This window comes from Ostrinia nubilalis, chromosome 7, assembly GCF_963855985.1.
Source record: "Ostrinia nubilalis chromosome 7, ilOstNubi1.1, whole genome shotgun sequence".
NCBI classification, from domain to species: domain Eukaryota; kingdom Metazoa; phylum Arthropoda; class Insecta; order Lepidoptera; family Crambidae; genus Ostrinia; species Ostrinia nubilalis.
This window is the reverse complement of record NC_087094.1, coordinates 5,907,326-5,931,602: the sequence shown is the minus strand read 5'-3', so window position 1 is coordinate 5,931,602 and position 24,277 is coordinate 5,907,326. Positions and strand designations below refer to the sequence as shown.

General features: G+C 34.9%; 2 protein-coding genes across 2 annotated transcripts; one reads left to right on the top strand and one right to left on the bottom strand.

Moving 5' to 3' along the window:
• The first annotated feature begins 11,591 nt into the window (after positions 1-11,591).
• LOC135073098 (putative neutral sphingomyelinase) lies at positions 11,592-14,401 on the top strand. The gene is made up of 6 exons (XM_063967135.1): positions 11,592-11,706; positions 11,866-12,039; positions 12,121-12,304; positions 12,537-12,691; positions 12,775-12,967; positions 13,209-14,401. Exons 1-6 carry the CDS (start codon positions 11,669-11,671, stop codon positions 13,680-13,682), a joined length of 1,218 nt encoding a protein of 405 aa, XP_063823205.1. The 5' UTR covers positions 11,592-11,668; the 3' UTR covers positions 13,683-14,401.
• A 775-nt stretch (positions 14,402-15,176) lies between these two features.
• On the bottom strand, positions 15,177-18,947 carry LOC135073097 (transmembrane protein 184C). The gene is made up of 6 exons (XM_063967134.1): positions 18,438-18,947; positions 17,774-18,013; positions 17,310-17,591; positions 17,052-17,154; positions 16,713-16,887; positions 15,177-15,825 (listed from the first exon to the last, which is right to left on the bottom strand). The coding sequence occupies exons 1-6, from the start codon at positions 18,698-18,700 to the stop codon at positions 15,563-15,565; spliced, it is 1,326 nt and encodes a 441-aa protein (XP_063823204.1). The 5' UTR covers positions 18,701-18,947; the 3' UTR covers positions 15,177-15,562.
• Positions 18,948-24,277: the final 5,330 nt, after the last annotated feature.

Below are 24,277 nucleotides of genomic sequence, written 5' to 3'. Positions count from 1 at the left end.
GTAGGTACTTTAAGGATAAATACCAATAAAAATCTGGAGTAGCTCCAGATTTTTCAATTGAATCACTTGTTTTCTAAAGAACACAAGTCCAAATAGCAAAATTACGATAAATAGTTTTTTTATGAACAAAAAAAAACTTTTTAATAAATTTTTAAATTTCTTACAGATAACGACTTGAATAAACTTTACGAGGAGGCACGAGTACCTAACCTAACGTCTGTTAGGTAAGGTGACTGTCTAGTTAACAAATTTTTCAGTCTTTAAATCAGTCAGATTAAACATACATAATAAATATAGCATACTCGTTGGTGAACATTATTACTTAGTTTCGATTGAGATCATTACTTTTGCAAATCAAATCAGTTAAAAAAGGAAAGTCTAGGCCAGTCTAAAAACAACGTTGACTATTAAATAATTAAAAACTTACTTTTGTCTAAGTAAATAGGCTTTTAAGAATATTAAAGCTTCAAAATCGAAACTCGAGAATTCTCGAGCTCTGGTAATTTTTTTCTCGTCTCGAATGAAGCCAAATTTCTCGAGTTTTCTCGAGTTCGAGAAAGCTCGAGCAGAAACCCTAGTACTTACCTACTTACTAGTAAACATTTACATAGAAGTTCCTCAGAGCAGGGGGCGTAGTGTGAGTTTATGACAAACGCATTCGATGTCGACTGCAAAAGTAACAATAAACGTATGACAGCGAACCTAGCGGAAACTTTCAAGATCTAAAATCTTCTTTGATGTTAACTCACACCAAGTCCTCAGATGAGAATTCCTATCAAGACTGTAAATTATAGTTAGGAATATTGGCGGATATAATAATATTATAGTTAATTTAGAGATGATTATGAATGAATTATGTAAACAGCAGTTGTTTTATTTAAATATTTATAAATTGAGGAACTTCTATGTAAATGTTTACTAGTAAGTACCTAAATAATAGATTAAAAAGATGAAACACAATAATTTAAAACCTTTTCTCATTCTCATTGCTCTTACTCTGTCGAGAGAAATGTTCCATGGCTAATAAAGAATGTGATCCCGATCATCCCTCCCGTCAACTAGATCTCATTCCATAAAGTATGTGGAAGGGTCATTCCATAAAAATATGTCAACTCTTAGTCCGCGCCACATTTCACATGAAATATTTGTTAATATTTTATTCCAAAATTGTTAAATAACAGCTCGCAATATGCTTTATTCATCACCCATTTATATTTTTTGAAACTATTTTTAAAACATCTTAAATTACTTTTGAATGACCCAAAACGTCATTCCCTAGGCATGTCCGTACTCCAAAAGTTTGTGTTTTGGGACCCACATTTATAAAAACATCAACTTTATCCTTTGTTTTAATTAACGAATAATCTATTTAAATGTATATTACACCAAATTCTATTAATATTTTTCGGTTTCAATAAGCAATAATTTGATTTTCTTTAGTTGAAAAAGAGTCTACAGCTTTTAGCGTCATTCCCTCGCCACGCACTGATTTTATAATTTTGCGCTTTAATATGTATTTAGAGTGAATGACATTTAGTTGAGTTTAAAGTACGATACGAAATTATCCTCAGACCATACTGGCTTTGCGGTAGCCGTTTTTTGAATTAGTGCAAACGTGCCAGTTGTTGCGGAAACATGTGTTAATCCAGTCACTTCGTCAGTCCCTAGTTGAGTAACTTTATTGATTACAATAGGAAATTGTATATAATTTAATAGTATTTACGTGTGGTTTTTTGGCTATTTTCGGCACATCGTATTAAGCATCTTATAATATAAAGTTAATCTGCATTTGTGTTAAGTTTTACTCCAAATCGTCAGTCCCTAGAGCGTCAGGCCCTAGCTTTAAACGGCACTTGGGACTAAATTACTAGTTAGGAAATGATGTTTTTTATATAGTGATAATAACAAAACAACTACATTATGTATATTAACTTATCTATAAATGTTAAGGTTATATGTTTTATACTTTATTAGAAGTCATATAAGAGTAATGTAGTATGAAAAAATTGAAAATTGTAATTTCTCCTAAAATAAAGCATAAAGTGACTGGCCCTTTTAGACATAACATAATTTATTAATAAACTATAATTTACACTAATAAAGTATTCAAAAGCATCTTAAAAAAGTTACGGACAAAATGACGTCGAAAATATACAGATTTTCATGGAATGACCCGGAACAAGGGTTTATTATTTATTTATTTAAGGCTCACAAAACAAGTTAGTCATATTTAAGTACAAATTACAATCCATAATTATACATCCATAATTTAACAAGTGTCATTTTTTATAGTTACTTTTGTGAAGCCTCAATGTTACCTTGTTGGTGTTCAAATAAATAAATAAATAAATAATTTAATCTAAGCCGCGACTCTTAACATGTGGGCGGCGCACAGAATGGTTATTAAAAATAATGAAATAAATAATATTTAAAGATGTTAAAAGTTATAATTTTAAAATAAATGTAAGTAGTTACCAAAGAACTATTATAATAAGTTAACATCTATAGTCTTTATGCATTTTACACCGTTTTATTTCCACCCGCCAACTTGATGTCAGAATGGACGGCGGCGGACTTTGTTAATCGTTTCATCTTTTATTTAGTAGAACTACTAAATCTTTTTACTCTACTATGCAATACTTGTAGATATGTATTAAATATCAGTGCACCTCATTTATCGTTTAATGCTGTTTTAATCAAAGAACTTTTGAAACTAAACAAAAAAAAATTTTGTATGGCTTCCGACATTGAAAAAAATATATTTCACAAGTAAATAAAAAGGCGTAGATAAGAATTAACATTATTTTATTTATTTAATGAAGAGATACTAAAAATTGGCATTTACAGTTTCTAAGTATTGTACACCGTTCAACTACCCACCCGCCATCCTGACGTCAGGTTGGCGGTGGAACTTTGTTTTTCGTTTTATTTTGTTTATAGATAAGTACTAAAATTTTTATCTTCGCTATCAAATGAGTATTTCTCAAAAAAAATGTACGTAACGAAACGGTAGTAACGAAATAGTAAGGCCATAAGGCTTGTTATACATTGGCGAAATATTGTGAATGCTCTTCATTTGAGGAGTGTCTATTCAAAAGGGGATATTTACATTTTTATTATTTATTAAACTGAGTATGCAGTCTTGTTCTTAGTGCTGAATACTCACTTTCGTCACTTGAATCTTAATCAAAACGGGATATTCTCCCAAGTAAAGCAGCTTCAAATATGAGTGTTCATTTCAGAACAGGATATTTACACTTACAAAATTAAAAAAATAATAGTTATTTTTCATTTCATAACAAGAGAGGATATTTACAATACAAATATTTACACTATACCAATTAGCCGTTTCAAAACGGGATATTTACTTTTACATAGTGTTTTATTTCCTTTAACTTTATGCTTTAGGATTTATTTTTAGACATTTTACTCTGTAGAACGGAACGCAAAATTAACGTAAAACGGAATCTATGTTGTGTGATTGTCTGACACCTGATATTGGACAAATCAGTGGGTCTAGACAAAGTGCCATTATAATCGCAAACCAGTCGAAAAGTGGTCGAAAAGCCCCTTTTTTGTATGGAATTTGACGGATTCGATTTTCGATTCGATCAAAAAGTGCGTTTTGTCTAGGGGGGCAGGATTTGAATGTCTAATTATTAAAAAAATATAATTCTGTTTAGTAGCGTCTTTAATTTTGGTCATTATTATTATTAAAAAAAAAGAATAATCTGTGTTTTATCAGGCCTGAGCCCCGATTACGGTAACTTTTAACGTCTACAATCCAGACGCGTTTCTGATTCTGCGATACGATTGGTCAAAACAGCTGACGTACGCTGTTGAACGACCAATCGTATCGCAGAATCGAGAAGCGTGTCTGGATTGTTGACGTTAAAAATTACCGTAATCGGGGCTCTGTTCATCTCCGCGAGTTTACATCGAAAACAAAACACGCACGATGGCCCACCTACCGTTCCAAAATACTGGACTGTCCTATCGATGACATTGACAGTGGGGCGCCACCGTCAATACCGGATCGCTGGTTCCGATTTTTGCCATGTTTGGAAACCATATAGTTGGACGATGGTAGCGCCCCCCTGTCATTGACTTTCGTGGGACAGTTCAGCGTGGGTCATCTATACAGGATTCGACAAGGCCTCACATACGAGCGAACTTTGACTTACGCACGCGTATTCTTGTGTATGACGGAAGAAAATAAAGAAAATGGTACTAAATACTGTGCAGTATTTATCTGCCTAAATAATAATAAAAACACAGAATGTACATTTTTAAGTTGCCTCAAGACACTGAGAGGTAAATAAGTAGTTAATATTATTCATGATAATTCATGCTAAATCATGTATTTGCTCCGCCATTTTCCACAGTTTGGCACCTCACGTCACATCATTTTACCGAAGTCAGCCCTATAGCTTCGGCGCAGTGCCGATCACTGACGTTTGTCAACAAAATGGTGCTTGACTCTTGAGATAAGCTAAATTACACCATATTGTTAATGACATTGAGCATAATTTTTTTTAAATACCTTCGCGAAGTAAAACTTCTGTACGTAGTACTTATTATTATTCTGTGGTTTTATTATCATTTAAAATCTTGAGATGTACAATACAAAAGAGGATATTTACAAAATAGTAGGCTCAACTAAAGGGGATATTTACAGTAAGTACAGAACAAAGGGGGATATTATAAAAGATCCGTGTCAAAAGAGGATATTATGATTTTTCTGAACTCTGTAACTTTAAATTAACAAGTCATATTTTTTGGCAAAAAGTGTAGTTAGAACACTGTAATGAAATAGTTTCATAACAGAAATAATGCTTTTCGGTAGGTCTGTAAATATTTCCCATATAAGTTTTTCCCATTTTGTGAAAAATAAGATAGAATGTAGGTATCCCCTTTTGAAAAGACACTCCTCATTTATTCAATTCGAAATATTTGTAAGTATGCACCCAAATACGGGGTAGGTAATATTAAGGGGTTAGAAATAAAATAAGGGAGTAATCATTCATACTATTTTAATAAAATTATTTTTGTTCCATCATGTTTATCCATTTTGAGTCGTTCTCTGTAAGCTTTTTGCCTTTCGGCATTGGTTTTTGGCGGCATTCCTAAAAAAACAAAAGAAGTAATCACATAAAAACGTAATCTAAATGATTTGATTATTTTTTGCTGGTGGCACTTCTGTAAAGCAGATAGTATCCAATCCTTTTATTTATTGACGCTCTATATTTTTTGAAATAAATTAAGTAGTGAATATTACTATGCTTAGTCAGGTAATAACAGTATACACTCAGCACTATGTTGTACTTTTTCGTAACGTAACGAAATTCGTAAAAAACGTAACGAAATATTAGACAAAATGAGATCAGAAACAAGTATTTTTTTGATAAAAGCTGTTACAGCAAATATAAAAGCTTACTAAATGTTCGTACCACACGTATTACAAAAAATGGTTAAATGAAGACTTACCGTTCTATATAAAATCGCTGATTTTACTTCCTGTTACGAAAAAGTAATCCCACAAAACACACACGTTTTCACTGATTTTCGCGATAGATGTATGGCGGAGACGTCAGGCCAACAGCCATTCACAGTGCAGCTATTGTTGTCCGTGTAAAAAAAAATATGGAACTGTTCAGACTGTACAAACCATGGGAAAGTAGAAATAATCGTAACTAAAGAGTAAATAACAAAATAGTAAATGAGAGCGACTCATTTTGTTTTTTTGCTTTAAATTGCTAATTATTATATCACCCCATAGAAAATCAATTTGATACAGAAACTGCGATTACTGTAGAACGCTAATACAAAGAAATTTACAATAATTTAGTTACGTATCGCATTTTATGAAACAAAAACACATGAAAAAGCTAGGGTGGCAAACAGGTTTTTGTATGAAAGGTAAAAAAGGACTATTTTTAAAATATCTAAATGAGGAGGTTAGGAACAAAAGGTGACATTTATTACATTTTAATTCAATCTCAATAGTGATTTGTACATAATAATCAAAAAGTGTCATTTCCTTTGTAAATATTTCTGAGGCTTTTAAGGTCGGATCAAAACGGGTACATTATTTCTTAAAAAATAACGATTTGCCCAAAATAAATTATGACGACAGGTCGAATCGATATGTTTAATCGAATAACCTTATTATATGGTGGCAACATTTTTTTTTACTTTTGTGGTGCGGCGCTCCTTGATGGCGCTGTCTGTCCTGTCAGTTGTCAAACAAAACACTGACAGACAGAGTGACTGGTGACATGACGATTTGGTTGCGCGCCTTTTCGATTTTCTTTCTGTGCAGCAGGATTTATTTATCAAATATTTATTATTTTGTGAATCGGCTTCTCAAAATGGAGGAAGAAGCAGTAGACGTGGCCAGTATCAACCATGGTAAAGGTGCAAAGAAAAAGGATGTAGAAAGTTTATTAACTAAACAGTTTGGAGAAAACTGGAAAAATGATCCTTCTTTAAAATGGTATTGTGATATCTTGTATGAAAATAATATAAGTGAAAATGACAATGAAAATGATGAAAATGGATGTGACTGCTTAGAACCTGATTGTGGAGAACTTCATGTATAAGAATTTAAAATAATAATAAACACATTTTTTGTATGGATATTGATTTGTTTTTGTTTCTAATAGTGACATTTTTCAGACAGTAAGTTTCAAAAGGTAACATTTTACAAAACTATTGAATCAAATGGTGACATTTACTTGTGACTTGATCAAAAGGTGACATCTGATTTGTTCTTTATTTAATTTTGTGTAAATTTTAAAACATACATGAAAACTTTTAATACCTTGTAATCTATGTCTTATTAACCCATAATATTAAAAACAAAAAAAAAAACAAAACACATAAAGTTCAACAAAAATATTTATTTTCTTAATTTATTCATATAATTAAAAAGTGTAAATGTCACTTTCTGTTCCTAACCTCCTCAAATATTTGGTAATAAGTAGGATTACTTATAGCTATAATTCTTCGTTATCTTAAAGATTAATATTCATCCTTCAAAATTGTGTGTGTGTTTTTTTTGTGTGATGATTTATAAATATATAACTTTTGAACTGTTTCAAAGCACACTTTTTTTTTTCAAAATGTACATTTTTTTTGAGAAATACTCAAATAATAGTAAAACACTACTAAATACCAGAATATGTTTCATTCGATTTCATGATACCCCACCCGCGGTTCTGACGCACACCCCTCGATCGGGCCCACTAGAGTGAGCCCACCGTAGGCTGGACTTTGGCCCAACACCGCGGTGGGCAACCCTCTAGTTGGGTTCGCCACTGATCGGGCGCCTAATGCGCTCAATACGGCCCGATCGCGAACGTCGGTCTGCGACCGACGCGGACGAGTCTCGGCCTCGTCGGCACGCGCACCGACGATTGCCAAACGGCTAGAGTACCTTCTGTACTCGCCAATCTGCCCGGTGAAGCTCTTCAAGCTACCAGCGCGCGTCCCTTCAAAAAAAATCATCTAGCACTAAACTGCTTGAAAAGACAAATCCAACGAACCCAAACTAGATGAGTTTCTGCCTTTTCGTTTAGGATTTCCTATGGCCACCTCCCAAATCCATCATCAGGACCCTGGACATCATCTAGCACTAAACTGCTCGAAAAGACAAATCCAACGAACCCAAACTCGATGAGTTTTTGTCGTTTCGTTTAGGAGTTCCTATGGCCACCTCCCTAATCCATCATAAGGACCCTGGAGATCATCTAGCACTAAACTGCTCGAAAAGACAAATCCAACGAACCCAAACTCGATGCGATTCCGCCGTTTCGTTTAGGAGTTCCTATGGCCACCTCCTGACTCCATCATCAGGACCCTGGACATCATCTAGCACTAAACTGCTCGAAAAGAAAAATCCAACGAACCCAAACTCGATGATTTTCTGCCGTTTCGTTTAGGAGTTCCTATGGCCACCTCCCTAATCGATCATCATGACCCTGGACATCATCTAGCACTAAACTGCTCAAAAAGACAAATCCAACGAACCAAAACTCGATGCGATTCCGTCGTTTCGGTTAGGAGTTCCTATGGCCACCTCCTGACTCCATCATCAGACCAGCTCAATGATACCATAACATTGCATTGTCTTCGTACCTACTACATAAGTATACCAAAGAAGAACGGTCATCTGTGACCCAGGCCCGACAGAAACGAGACATACCTACCTCAGTTTTTTTGTCATGTCTTATATATTTTTTATATTCGAAATCTATGTATAACACCAAAATATTACCCTTTGTTTTTGTTCAGGCGTTATACAAAAACTAATACAAAATGCCTATTTTATCGCCAAAATTGGTAAATGTATGTAACTAAATGTCTATTACAGCTGCTATGGAATGTATCTAGGTGACCTGGAGATACAGCCGGATTATACAGTAGTATCGATACTATCGATAGTTTATTCTTCACGAGCATCAATACTATCGATAGTATCGATAGTATTGCACATATTCCATAGTATTGCCAGGCCTGTCTCACTCCGCGCGGTACATCCGATAATTACCTACAGCGAAGCGCCCCGCCGGCGGGTATTATATCAGTCGAGTGTCACGCGCGCGCCCGTCAGGCATAGAGTATATTATATTGCCGTCAGGACGCTGTGGCGTGCGTTGTAGTATGATTATAATTCTATGATCGAAGTATTATTTAAAAATGGACATAAAGAGAAAGAAATATTGTGCGGCGTTCGGGTGTTTAAATTCGAAAAGAAATCTACCGGATTTATCTTTTTTTTTCGCTTCCCAAAGATGCTGAAAGGTATGTTGGCCATGTAGGTAATCAATAATTCATAGGATAGTATAGGAACCTAACCAACTATGACTACTGCTCAGAATGCGTTCGTTCGTTTCAGCCAAATGACGTCCACTGCTGGACAAAGGCCTCTCCCAAGGTTTTCCATAATGAATGCATACTTACCTACATACGTACCTCATTACAAATAAGTAGATTAATTATTTTTTCACTAGACAGCAACCCTAACAGCGTAAGAAGAGTTCAGAGGCACGCGATAGAAAAAGACAAAACTTGTAGGTGAATAAAATTGTAGGTACGTAGTGCTGTGCGAGCTGAATTCCACTGTATCGCGTCGTAGCAAGACTCGCATTTATTTAAATCGTCTTGCGGAGTAATCCTTCTGTACCTGTACTATTTTACTTATTCTGTGGTATTGCCTCGTTTTGAGCTATCGATAGTATCGACAGTATCGATACTATCGATTGGCCAATTGATAGTCTTGCGATAGTTTGGTTATCGATAGACTATCGATAGACCATCGATAATCGACTATCGATCGGCAACACTATTTGGAACTATATGAGCTATAGAAAAAAATGGAGGCCACACTCCGAATACCTACTTGAAGCTCAACCTATGTATCACTATCTCGCTCTCTGTGGGCAGACTCTCTCTTTCTAAATAAACAAAAAATATAAATTTGCTCAAAGTCAATGAAACTTAATGTAAAATCTTTATTTCTTGACATAGGTATTATCATTAAATGATAAGTGTAAATACTGGTAAAACGTTTTAGGAAGAAATTACTGTGAAAAATGTGAAAAATGTTTACAATGATCCAATGTCGGCAATCACGAAATAAACACTTACGCGTGGAATCTTAAGTCATTTCCAGGACACCACGTACTACCGCAACCACGCACTACAAAATTTTGCACCATTTCTTGTGATAAAACAATGATTATGTCCTGTAAAAAATCTCAAACGAAATTAACTGCATAATAAACAAAATAGTAAACAACCGCCATGATGGGCCAGATTGAGCCGATGTTGCCACATGGTACCGATTTCCCAGGAATTGGGATTGTAATTCCCTGATTCGCCAACACATTAAGCCTAAACGGCCGACAATTTTGTGATTTTTAATTTAACTAGGTAATCGTAGTTCAAATATTTTATTATTTATTTGTTTAACTTCTGATTTGGTTAGTGAATTGGCTATTTCGAAGAATTTACTATGAGATTTAAATAAGGAGATAGCAATACTACAGTCCACACTAAAAAGAGAGGTCGGCCCACAGAGAGCGAGATAGAGATAAGTAGGTATTTGACTCAAGTTGTTGTTCCAAATGTGGCCTCCATTTTATCTTTAGCTTCATGGGAACAACAACACTGACAACACTGTTATGACTATGAGTGAGTCAGTGTTGCCAGAAGGTTACTTTTGTAACCTTTTAGGTTACTTTTGAACTGCAGTGGTTACTTTTAGGTTACACTAATGAAAAGGTTACTTTTAGGTGATTTTTCAGAAATTGTAGAATTAACTTTTACAGGTTATTAGTAAAAAATATTAATAGTGACAATTTAAAAATTATGTCATAAAGTGCATTTAAACTTGAATTTGATTTATTATTTGTTAAAAAAAATGAGTTTTAGCGAATGTTTTTCGATAATAAAACGCAAATCCATGAAACGTTTTTAAACGACTGTGGGTCTAGTCAAAACGCACTTTAAAATCGCAAACCCATCGCAAACCAGTCGCAAACAAATAAACAAATCGCAAAAGAGGTCGATAACAAAAAAGGCTTAGTCAAACGGCAAAAAATCGAATCGCAAAGCCCTACCTATCGATAATCGAAAGACTGGATTGAAATTTCCCATACAAAGGCTTAGCCAACATGCATTTAAGACTCAATCAAAATCGAATCGAATCGCAACACCCGCCATTTTCATTGCGATTACTAAAACCCCGGTGATAAGCTTGGATTCGATCGAAAACCAATAGGGTGAGTTGCACCACCTAACTTTAAACGTAACTATGACGTTAACCGGTGTTTTTTGTATGGAGTTTGACAGATTTTAGACGTTTGTCAAAGTTAAACTAAGATGGTGCAACCCACCCTAAGGCTGTTTTGACAAATCCGTATCGCGATGTCGTTTTGACAGCTAGTTTGACAGCGAAGCATAGACGTAAACAGAGAGCAGAAAGAAGGAAGAAACTAATTTAAAAAAAAAAGCTAGAAAAAGTAAAAACAATCGCAAAGTCATAGACATTTTTTAACTTTTATTCGATTTTGAATGAACTTTTATATCGCCGCGTCGTTGGTGGTTCAATGTGCATTTTGGCTGCCATTTTCCGATCGAATCGAATCACTGGTGACGCGGCGACTGACATTAGTGAAAACTTCCCATTGGTTTGCGATGGCATTTTGACTAGACCCACTGGTCACTTTTCGAATTTAGATTATCAATTGTATTCATTTTCCATCCATGAACAACCTTACACACAATCATCGCTCCGCACCCCCCCCCCCCGTATGAAGGTTACTTTTTATTCAAAATGGTTACTTTTTTTTATATTTCTGGTAATTTCTGACTAGACCCGACTGGCAACACTGAGCCCCGATTACGGTAATTTTTAACGTCAACAATCCAGACACGCTTCTCGATTCTGCGATACGATTGGTCGTTCAACAGCGTACGTCAGCTGTTTTGACCAATCGTATCGCAGAATCAGAAACGCGTCTGGATTGTAGACGTTATAAAAGTTACCGTAATCGGGGCTCTGGAGTGAGTGAGCATGAGTGAGTATTTGATGAGTATTCTTTGGGTACGCTGATTATCAAAGTTAATTACATATTACAAAGGCTCTAGTTTTAACTTAGCTATGGCGTTTAATCTAAACATATTTACATTAAATTGTTGGTAAGTCAAGTTATTAAATTAGTATTGTAAGATTGCAACTTGGTTTTAATTTTTAAATGTTTTTCATTCATAAAACGTTAGCCTTATCTTTTGTATCCATCAATTTATCACAATAAAATAAAACCAAACCAATGTTCAAGATTAATAAAACTTTTACAGGGGTATTCCAATTGTATCCAAGAACCGTAAGGAAAGAATTCATGCTATTGCTAAATATTTGATGGAAAGTTCACATACATTGGTTTGTTTACAAGAAGTTTGGAGTGAGAATGACTATTTATTTATAAAAGATAGTCTAAAGGAGGTTTTGCCATATTCCTACTACTTTTATAGGTAAGATGAACTTAATTAGTTTTGTCTTCCAATTCATATTAATATTTTATTATAGTTTCTAATTCATATTATTGTTTTTAGCGGAGTGCTTGGCTCAGGTTTGTGTGTATTTTCCAAATGGGTGATTCAAGATGTGTTCTTTCATCAATGGCCTCTAAATGGCTACATCCACAAGATACACCATGGAGATTGGTTTGGGGGCAAAGGAGTTGGACTTTGTCGTATCAAATGTGGTGATAGACTTATTAATATCTATTGTACACATGTGAGTACCTGATTGTAAGAGCGCTTTCACATTAAGGCGTTAGTAGCGCGACTGCAGCGCGGCAGCGGCGTTTTATTATGTGAAGGCATGCATCCGCTGTCACATAGTATGAAATTTTCGGCAGCGCGTCTGTCGCACTGCGAAATCGCCTAAATGTGAAAGCGCTCTAAGAGTATATTTTATAGTACAATGTTTGCAATATTTTTAATCACTTTTATCTATTTAATTACAGTTACATGCTGAATATCATGAAGATGACATGTATTTAGCACACAGAGTACTGCAAGCTTACTCTACTGCTGAGCTTGTAAACCTGACCAAATCACCAGCTGATGTTTCCATTCTAGCAGGAGATCTCAATACTGGTCCTGATGATCTATCTTATAGGTAACAACCACTTGATACAAATAAATATGTAGTATTTGCTATCATGACACCTAACTACAGCTACTTTTGATGTAATATTCCAGGATAATTTCCCAGCTTCCATCATTAGTAGATCCTTTTGATTTAGAATGTGAAGGAAGTGACCCAAAGGTCAGGAAACCCTCAGGCACTTGTGACAATGCCAACAACAGCTATACTGCTCAGAAGCTGGCTGAAGCCTCACCAGAAGGAAAAAGAATTGACCACATACTGTTTCATGTTAGCCCTTCTTGGGAGGTAAGATATTGAACAATTATTTAACTATTAAGGAAATGAGTATATTGTTTGTTAAAATCATGTAAATACCCAATTGTTTTTCCTTAAGTGCATTATTTAGTCTTAATATTTTGCTCAATTATTTTTCATGTTATCTTAGTTCCCAAAGTTATTTCTGTCTGAGAACTCCTCAAATGTACAATTAATTTCTACTATATTAGTCACAATGTAAGTTTTTTCATTTAGTATTTTATATTTCCAGGCTGAGGTGGTGAATTTTGGGAACCCCTTAGAAGACAGAGTTCCTGATCAACCATTTTCTTATTCTGATCACAATGCTGTCTCATTGGAACTTAAACTCAAACCAACCAGTCCAAAAACTAAACAAAGACAATTCAGTAAAGAAATTTCATTTGATGTTACCATTGGTCAAGCTATTAAAGTTTGTGAAGATGCTATGGACACCATATTGAAATCTAGAAAGCTGTACTTAACTTCAGGAGGCTTGCTTTTCATGTTCCTGTTAGGCACTGTTGGTTTCTGGCCCAATAAATTCATATATGACGTCATAAAAATAATACTGACGGGATTTTGCTTCTATAACATACTGATGGGCACACTGTGGAACAAGATTGAAATGAACAGCTTAAAAGCTGGCCTGAATGCTCTTAAAAATTTTAAGAAAACAAGAAGTGAAATAAAAGCTATGGAATGCGCTGAAAATGATAAGAAGTGAAATGATTTGTCTATTCAGATGTTTTAAAAGAAAATGGTTCTAACTAGAAGTAATTCCTCTTGAAAATTCCAACTACCTTTAAAAAGCTTCAGACTCAATGGATTCAGATTAGAATGCACAATGGAGTGGCAAGTAGGTCTAACTAAGCCACGTAATATGCCCCTCACTGCCCTGACGCATACGTACGGAACAAAGGACCATTCCACTGATTTTTAAACACTTAAGTACACACTGATGACACCACATCACGATGTTAGTGCCGTTAATGCTTACAGTGCCTTGATGTTATATTATAGTAACAAAGAGCAAAGAACTGATTACTGAAGTATTTAGAAAATACGCAAACTTTGTAAAACGTACCTATTTCTTAGCAGTTTGCATGTAACATATCTGTGTTAACTTAAAAATGTAGGACAATATATTATAGCCCAATGTAACACGTGATAATGCTCAAGAGAATGTAATATTATGATGAATGTTTGTTAATGTAATATGTAAATTCGTCATAATCAGCTCAGTATTGAGCTACTAGCTTATTAAATGCTATATATTTTGATACTGCTTAACAGAATTAAGATACTTTATACATATTAAACAGTATTCGTACTTATTCTCGGATAGGTAATTATATGTTAAACTTTTACGTAATCAGATATTGAAGTTTAGTTACCAATTAACTAAGATTGACATTTGAATATTTATTTGATGTTCCTATTTATTTACTACTAGCTGACCCGGCGAACTTTAATGGCAATAAATAAGCAGACTTTTTTTTAATTTCGAACGGGATAAAAAGTATCCTATGTCCTTCTCCTGGCTCTAAACTACCTCCCTGACAATTTTCAGCTAAATCGGTTCAGCCGTTCTTGAGTTATAAGTGGAGTAACTAACACGACTTTCTTTTAAATATATAGATACTAAACGGTATATACTTTGAAACACATTCCACTGCCTTTGGAACAATTGGTATTAATTAGCAATGTTAATTTATTTTGAAATACAGTTATTTTTTTATAAGTAGGCCCAATCTGTAATTTAAGTACGTACTAATTTTAGTTTATTATAAAAGTATTATCAATCTAAAGATAGGTACAATCATATCGTAAAATTGTGATAATTAAACCAATTATTATAATATAAATTATTTTATGTATGCTTTGAATTCAATAAATTATTAAATTGTAAATATAATGTATCATTTACTACGACGCGATGCCCCACGACGTTTTAGCGCCATCTTATCCTATGCTTGAAATATCCGTTCCTTTCACCGACAAATAGCTATACACAAATACATTTATTACACTTTTTGAATGATAACGGTGCGGCAATAGAGCAATAGATTTAAATCACATCTGAATTTATGGCAGTTAAAAAAAAAGTTAACCAAGCATAGATTGGTCGAAACTCCCATTGCTTTTTTCACCTAAGTTGTAATTCAAAATTGAGTGATGTCCTAAGCTTTTAAAATATGACAAAACAATGAAAGTAATATTTTAATAAAGAATAACTTTATTTCTAAACTTTAACAAATATTTACAATTACCACCACAGCAGCCGTGTAATATCACAATTTATGTTAACAATACATAACATTAAACCTAAGTAGATAAAAATAAACATAAGAAATGAAGATTCAACTTTTAAGATAAAATATTAGAGATTTTTTTGTATTCATAATTTGATCTTGTATAATTTTATACTAGCACTCTTGTTACTTTGGTAGAAATAAAATTGAACAAGGGAATGTACTTTATAAATATTTACATCTTAGTAACTAAATATTGCATATTTTATAATACATATCTGTGATGATTGTTATCAGTTCATAATACACACAAAGCGATTATTAGATTCAGTGATGTGTTTTTGTTTGCGTTTCACGCTTTAGGGTCGTGTGTGATCGATTCTCGATCTTCGGCAGTGCTGATAAGTGGGTCAGTTTCGGAGGAGCCGGTGAGAGTGTTTTCAATAGACCCGTAAGTGGTGGGCCTCACTTCGACCGGTGGAAGTTCAGGTTCCAATGTCAGATTGGGTGCAGAACTTGATGACGTAGGTTCGCTCACCAACCTTGAGCTTTCGTCACAACCTCTTGTCATGTGGTACATAGATTTTCCTCTGAGCCTTCTGCTAAATGAACTCCCTGTAATGAAAGATAAAATGTCTAAAATCTTCCAAAGAATCTGACACACAAATTGTGATTGATATTTTTTGTCTCAGCACTGGTCTATCATTTAACAGTAATGACCTAATTATTGCGAATAAATATTTATTAATGAAATAATTCATTGGGGGTTCTTTTGCTCCATTTTACTACATAGAAAGGGTCTGTTAAACATAACAGTGATTGAATATACTCTTGAAGGCAATGATATTATATAAAAACAAGCAGATATGTTATAAGCGCTCGCGCTGTGAATACTCAAATACGTCCCAATTGGGACGTCTTGTGTTTAGTCTTCGTGTGGCCTGCGTCGTGCGCAATCGCGTGCGTACCACACCGTAAGTTCCTGTGTTCTTACCAAAATAAATAAAAAATGCCATCGTGTGTGTTTCGAAAGTGTACCAATTATGACTCTAAAGTAAACAAAATACAAGGGATCTCTTACCACATGTGATTATGCAAAATTGTTTAGTATTTATATTTTCAATTATTTATGCAAACAATCAAGACGCCATGCGCCATGTTCAAGTTAAGAAAGAGAAAGCGATCTTGTATTGATGTTAGAGCGATAAGGATGCGTGCGCTGCGGACATAGATTAGTTAGTGCAGAATCTTTAAAACTATAGCTATCTCTTTCATTTGCGTGCTATTTCGTATCTTTTGTTTCACTTATCAGTTACATTTGTCAATGTGTGCAATTTGGAATAGCTCGGCACGGATTAAAATCGTAATTTCTATGAACGTAACATATCTATAGTTCTATAATATCATTGCTTGAAGGTAGATTAATTTTACTAGAGTTTCTATTCATAATACTGGCTTAAGACTAAATACAACTTTAAAATAGTGTTTTTGTAGATACACACCAACTACTCCAAGATGTTCAGATATGTCTCTTTTGACGTCAGAGACATCCCACATGGCCAGAAAAGAGCCAAGACAAGAGGGCGACGGATTCTCAGGTGATACATAAGGTTTGTATGAGAAGCTATAATGATGAGCAATTGCTGCCAGGAACATTTCTATGCAAATCAAGAAATCCTGAAAAATATAACAATGGTTACTATAGTTAAGAAACAAAGACTCAGTAATATACTTCAAGTAGTTATTATGAATAAGTCTTCTCCGATTTCAAAAAGAACTTAAACATTATCTTAATCACTACATATTTATTTATAAACATGCCTCTTAATTAATAGATTTACCTGCAACTTGGAAGATATAAGTTTGACCTCTCCATTGTCTGATATTCCAAATATAGTGGATATGACTCCACAGTATACTAAAATATTAATAATTACTCCTTGGCTGTAAGAAACAAATGATAAAATTAGTCACGAAATTGGTCACGATGTTACACATTTTTAATTACCTTCACTTGATGCTACATAGTAGGTTTTATCAAGTTGTTGATGAATAAAATTGTTGTTATTGAACTGAATTCATATATGCAAAATACTTACAAGAATGAGAAGAAAACAACTGCTTTGATGCATAAAAACTTTCCAATGGGCTTCATAGGCTTTAGCTCAGCCCTGTTGGCTCTGTAGAACAGAACCAAGCAATACATGGCTACAAACTGCGAAAGATTGTTAATCGCAACCATGTACGGGAACGCCACTTTAGGACTGAAGTCACTTTCTCCGTACACACCAGCCAATTCACATATCATTGATATCACTGTAGTAATTGGTCTAACCAATGTATATTGAAGAATTCCATGTTTGCAGTTATGAACAAACTCTCTGAAAACAAAATAATGAATGATTATTATTTAAAAAAACTATCATCTAAAAAGGAAGTTTGCAAGTTACTGATAAGTCGGGGGAATATTACCATATACATACACACACATAAACACTGCACACAGTCATATAGGAATATGTCCTAAAATGGAAATGCAAGTTTTACATTGTGAACCTCTTACCTTCCCATTTCCCACGGACTTAAACAACATAAAGGAAAGATGTGGTAAACTTGAGGTTTGACCTCCAACAAGGCCTCCAGATCATGACCGTCATTCAAGTAGTTGAGGAGGTACTTCATAAAATTATAAATGACGTAAGCTTCGTAACACTCTCTGAGTGAATCTACATAAATAGATTGTTCAGGAAACTGCAGTCCAATCCAAGCATTCAGTGCGTAAATTGGCACCATCCATAGGACCCTGAAAGTAGATTCAAATGTTAGATTGTTATTTCTTATTGACAAGACCAACTCTGATAAAGATGTTTGATTACACAATCATATGCAACAAACAAATATTGATAAAATTTTATTGATTCCAAAGCTCTTATCTAGGTATTTGTTGTTATATAAAGGCTAAAGGAAAGTTAGTTTAAGGTGGTATAGCACACCTCAACTCTTTATGGAGGTTCAACTACCAAGTGGGTAAATACTAATGGTTAGGTGTCTTATCATTACAATATACATATTTTTTGACTAGGTAGGACATTAGAACTAGATAAATGGTCACCCGTCCACTGGGAAACTATAGTTAGGGGAATTTTTGATAACCATGACAAACTAAGCTTCCTGTAATATGTAAAAATAATGCAATATTCATAACTGATAAGATTAAGTGGACCAACCTGATAATGTGCTTCTGCAGTGATGGTTTGGTATAATGGACAATATGTTGAGTTATTTGCCATATGGATATAGGCAAAGCAAGTAGAACAAACCCTCCGCCTATGAGCGCTGCCTCTTCTTTTTCATTAAATCCATTGTTTATTGACCGAACTATAAGAACAGGTACTAATACGATGATAAGAATTAAGTAAATTGCAATTAAGAATGGCCTAATCCATAAGCGCCACTGACTAAAAAACGTTAACACAGAAGGGGAACACATAATTTCAATATTCTTGAGTTGAATTCGAAAACACAGTCACTTTATGGCATTATTTTGATACTTTTAGTACTCTCCTTTTATTGCTGCAAATAACCTATCATGACCTTATTCAATTTTTTTTCTTTCTCAGGTTATTAGATTAACGAGTTTACTGACTGACAGAGGAATAAATTAATTAAATAAGTATCGAAAACACAAAAGACTGACATCAAGGAAAAACGAGACATTTGTAATAAAATGACGTTTGACGTTTTGTCAACATTTGTCAACAAAGGTGTCACTCAAAGATAACATAACTATGGAGACTGTGGTAGACAGACACAGTCGTGTCATGGTGACAGACAAGTGAGTGCTTTCTGTCTCACTTGCAGACATAATTTATCAAGAGCGAGGTAAGCTAGCGCGAGCGTATCGGGTTCGGGATACTGCATTTGCTCGAAAGACACAAATAGACACAAACGCGAAAATCCATTTGCGCGCATGGACACTTGTGTGAAAAGACACGAGCTGCACGAGCGCGAGACGGTAGCGCATTTTCTTACATAACTTTTCAATTCCTATCATTGGAGGTCCGAAAATATTTCTCATACAATTTGATACCATAATGATCATTCTTCATAAAAAATAAAACCTACATATTTAAAAACATAATCATTGATATTCATAATATCACTAATCATACACTTAGTTTTTACTGATATTTGTTTTCATATATTTTTCTATACTAATGATCGAAACTCATAATCATTCGAATAAATAACTATAATATTCATAAATATTATGTATCCTAATATTTGTTTTCATAAATGTATTACTCATAAGTGTATTTATCCATATTATTGAAAATCATGATGTCTATATTCGTATGAAATCGTATTTTAACATTAAATTAATTTAAAATGGTCCAAAACAGGCAATATTTTGTGCCACAAAATTAACGTGACAGGAACGAATCGCTGCAAAACCGACTCCACGTAGTCTTGTCTGCCCTACCCCTAGAGTGTAATTTAAAAGCCGGAGGCGCGGAGGGAGGGCAGCCCTCGCCCGCTGTAACGAGGCTCAGGCGCCCGGGTGAGCTGGAGCGGCTGAGGCTGGTCGCCGAGGCGCTGAAGGCGCCGATGGCGATCCACAAAGCCGAAGCTGCGGAAGCAAGCGTGGGTGCCTGAGCCTCGTTACGCAAGGGCGGAAGGGCTGCACATCCCGCAGCGCCGGAGACGAGGAGATACCAATGCATGCTGCATGCTTGCTTTCATGCTGCATGCTCTGCATGCTTATCTACTCTATTAAATTATATATGATTTTTTTTTAAAGATACGAGTATGTCTGTTATAAAGTAAATTATTCTGAACAACAACATTATGAGTTGAAGTATGTTCTTAGTAACAACATTATTAATTAAAACAATATGATCAATAAATGTTATGAAGAAAAAAAGATCTGAAAATAAAAATTATGTATTTTAAATGGTTCTTGGTAGTAACAGTATTGATAAAAAAATTATGATTACTAACTGTTATGAGCTCCGATGGTAGTAATAAAAATGTATGAATAAAAAAAGTATGAAAAATAAAATTATGAAGAGAGATTATTATGAACACAAATCGGTAGTAGGACAAAGAATAGGATTTAGAATTTTATGTAAGCCAATATAGAACCGCGCGAGACACTAGCGCAAAAGACATAGACATTTGCATGCATAGACACTTGCGTGAAAAGACAAGAGCGCGAATCAGAGCCCCGATTACGGTAATATTTAACGTCTACAATCCAGACACGCTTCTTCGATTCTGCGATACGATTGGTCAAAACAGCTGACGTTGACTGACAGCTGACTGTTTTGACCAATCGCATCGCAGAATCGAAGAAGCGTGTCTGGATTGTAGACGTTAAATATTACCGTAATCGGGGCTCAGCGCGAATGGACGTTTGCGCGAAATAGTAGGGAATTTAGTGCAATGATTTGTATGGAGACCCCTCCACTTTGGTATAGAAGGCTCATTTTTGCACCAGTTGTTCTTTGGGTGCTCCTGAGTAGATTTCCGTCGGTAGACATCGGGAGCCCCCCCTGTGGTAGCAGGGGGAGGGGGGGCAAGTTTCCTTCTGCCGCACTTCACTTTAAAGCCCATATCTTTAAAACTATGGGTATTAGGGCAAGTGTGGTGTCATTTTCGGATAATTAAAGGATGGCGAATTCATTTCTAAAACAAACTTTTTGCCTTTTCATACAAAAAAATAGAAATATTGAGTAAAATTCACAAAAACCAAAAAGTATTTTTTTAAATAAACTTCGTTTACTTTTAAACCATTGGAGATAATCTAATAAAAAAAATATGTCCTGAAAGCTACATTTATCAGGATTATAAATATATACCATTGTATGGTACTTTTTTCGAAAAAAGTAGGTGAAAAAAAATTTTTCTTCAGGACACAGCGGGCGAATTTTAATGCGTGTCGGAAAAAAATATTTATTGTATCCATGAATTCATACTATTTGGTTCATAAGCAAGTAAAGATTATTATTTTAGAATTTATTTAGTTTCTGGCACATCATGCTACCATGATTTGTATTTTTTCTTCAATTAATTTTGAACTCTATGTGTAGGTATGTCATAAGGTTGAAAATAGTTTAAATACATTTTATTATTGAAAATATCATAAGAAGAAAGCACTAAATAAAGAACTTGAATTTGTCTAAACGTCTAATGATTATTATTAGTATTTTAATTAACATTTTTATTTCTACATACTATTGTACCAGTGATTTTTAACGGAAAGGTAAGTGTGAGGAAAGTGAGGATTGATATTATCATAGTACGGGAGATTATTTTTAGTACAAAGGCTACGGCTGTAACCATGACCAGCTTCTGCACTACTTCTTGCTCTAACATCTCACCTTTTCCGGGCAAGCTTCGGCAGCTATGGGTAATTGGTCCATGTAGGCTCCATGTTGCTATCGATTCTGGTCCACCCCCAACCAGTCATGTAAAGGGAAGCCTGAGTCGGTTGCTTGCAACTGACCCTATACGCGAACCCCTTGAACCAACTAAATTTTAAATAACTTAAAAAAATCATAAGGACATAATTACTGCCCTTGATATACTGATACAAAACTGCCTAGGTTGGTGGGCACTTACATACAGCATTCGTTCATAGTCAAGCATGTAGTAATAGTAGGAGGTATAAATAGGTACTTACTTGATCTAAAACAATACCAGTGGACTGAAAAAAACAGTGGATTGAGCTAATAAGTGGATAGATATTGAACAAGGGACAACTAGAAAAGAGGACCAAAATCCCAACAGAACAGCCTAATCTGTTTTACTGACAGCTCCAAGCCCAGATAGCCTGGCCTTGGGAACGGGACCGGGAGTCTACTGTAAACACTACGAACACAGTGAACGTTTAAGGAGGTTTGCTACAGTATTTCAAGCTGAATTCTACGCTATAATTTATTATGTGTGCACTAAAAACAGGGGTGTAAAAACGCAATATTTACATCCTGGGCCACAGCCAGGCAGCACTCAAACAAAGCCATCGCCTCAGTAAAGGTTGAGTCTAGAATTATTCTAGATGCAATCTTAAAGATGAACAAACTCTGAAGGCATGACAAAGTGTCCCTGATGTGGGATACCTGGACATACAAGGATCGAATGCAATGAGAAAGCCGACAGTCTAGCGAGACAAGGGTCAGAGACGATACCTATTGGGTCAGAACTGATAGTACCTTTATCTAAAAGCATAGGTACCTTATGGCCATATCCAAGAAGCACAGGGCTGAATGGGAAAGCTCCAACAATATAAGCCTCTCCAAATCATTCCTAAAGGGAAATACAGGGTCATGGAAAACTTATCAAAGGTAAGCCCAAGCAATTACAGGTACGCAAACTCGGCATTATGAAACGAACCACATGTCCCACAAAATGGGCCAACAACAGAAGCTCTCGAGCATGTGGAATACATGTGGGGTCCATGAAACACTTAATACTGTAAGGATGGGTCTGCTTGGGTCAGCATATCCGGCATCAGAAGACTATTAGGTGGCTTTCACTCAGACGCTTAATTCACCTAACTAATGGATAGGATTTTTTTGGATGATAGGGAATAAAAAAGGGAGAATAAAGATCCTAATGGGTCGCTGTGGACTACGTTTAGTTGTGGCCACACATAAGATAACCCAGACAGCTTTGTATCAGCATTGGCTACTGGCAGTATATGATATATCAAAGGGTTCGCGTATAGGATCAGTTGCAAGTAACCGACTCAGTCTTCCCTTTACGCGACTGATTGGGGGTGGACCAGAGTCGATAGCAACATGGAGCCTACATGGATCAATTGACCAGCTGCCGAAGCTTGCCTGAAAAAGGTGAGATGCTAGTGCAAGAAGTAGTACAGAAGCTGGTGATGTCTGAAAAAACAACTATAATGGTCACAGCCGTAGCCTTTGTGCTAAAAATAATCTCCCGTACTATGATAATATCAATCCTCACTTTCCTCACACTTACCTTTCCGTTAAATCACTGGTACAATAGTATGTAGAAATAAAAATGTTAATTAAAATACTAATAATAATCATTAGACGTTTAGACAAATTCAAGTTTTTTATTTAGTGCTTTCTTCTTGTGATATTTTCAATAATAAAATGTATTTAAACTATTTTCAACCTTATGACTTACACATAGAGTTCAAAATTAATTGAAGAAAAAATACAAATCATGGTAGCATGATGTGCCAGAAACTCTAAATAAATTCTAAAATAATAATCTTTACTTGCTTATGAACCAAATAGTATGAATTCTTGGATATAATAAATATTTTTTTCCGACGCGCATCAAAATTCGCCCGCTTTGTCCTGAAGAAAAATTTTTTTTCACCTACTTTTTTTGAAAAACGTACCATACAATGGTATATATTTATAATCCTGATAAATGTAGCTTTCATGACATATTTTTTTTATTAGATTATCTCCAATGGTTTAAAAGTAAACATGTTTATTTAAAATAATACTTTTTGGTTTTTGTGAATTTTACTCAATATTTCTATTTTTTTGTATGAAAAGGCAAAAAGTTTGTTCTAGAAATGAATTCGCCATCCTTTAATTATCCGAAAATGACACCACACTTGCCCTAATACCCATAGTTTTGAAGATATGGGCCTTAAAGTGAAGCGCGGCAGAAGGAAACTTGCCCCCCCTCCCCCTGCTACCACTAGAGATGGGTTTCCACCCGGGTAAAAACCCACATGAGGGTAAAAACCCAATAAAAACCCGTTTCATTCCACCCGTGGGTGTTTACACCGGGTGAAAACAAATAATTTTATAATTATTTCAATTGGTATCTTTTCTTTATTTTTATTGAATTTTTCTCATTTAAGTTTATTGATTAATAAGTAATAAGTCAAATTTAACACTAATATGCATTTATATCGTGGCCAAATCGTAAAATTGATCACGTTATGATGATGTGACCAATTATTTTATAAAATGGTGTTATTTCAAGAATCGTTGAACCGATTTAAAAGAAATTTAGTAGGAACACAATAATTTGTGATCATGGCAAGGACATGGAGGGGGGGATGCCA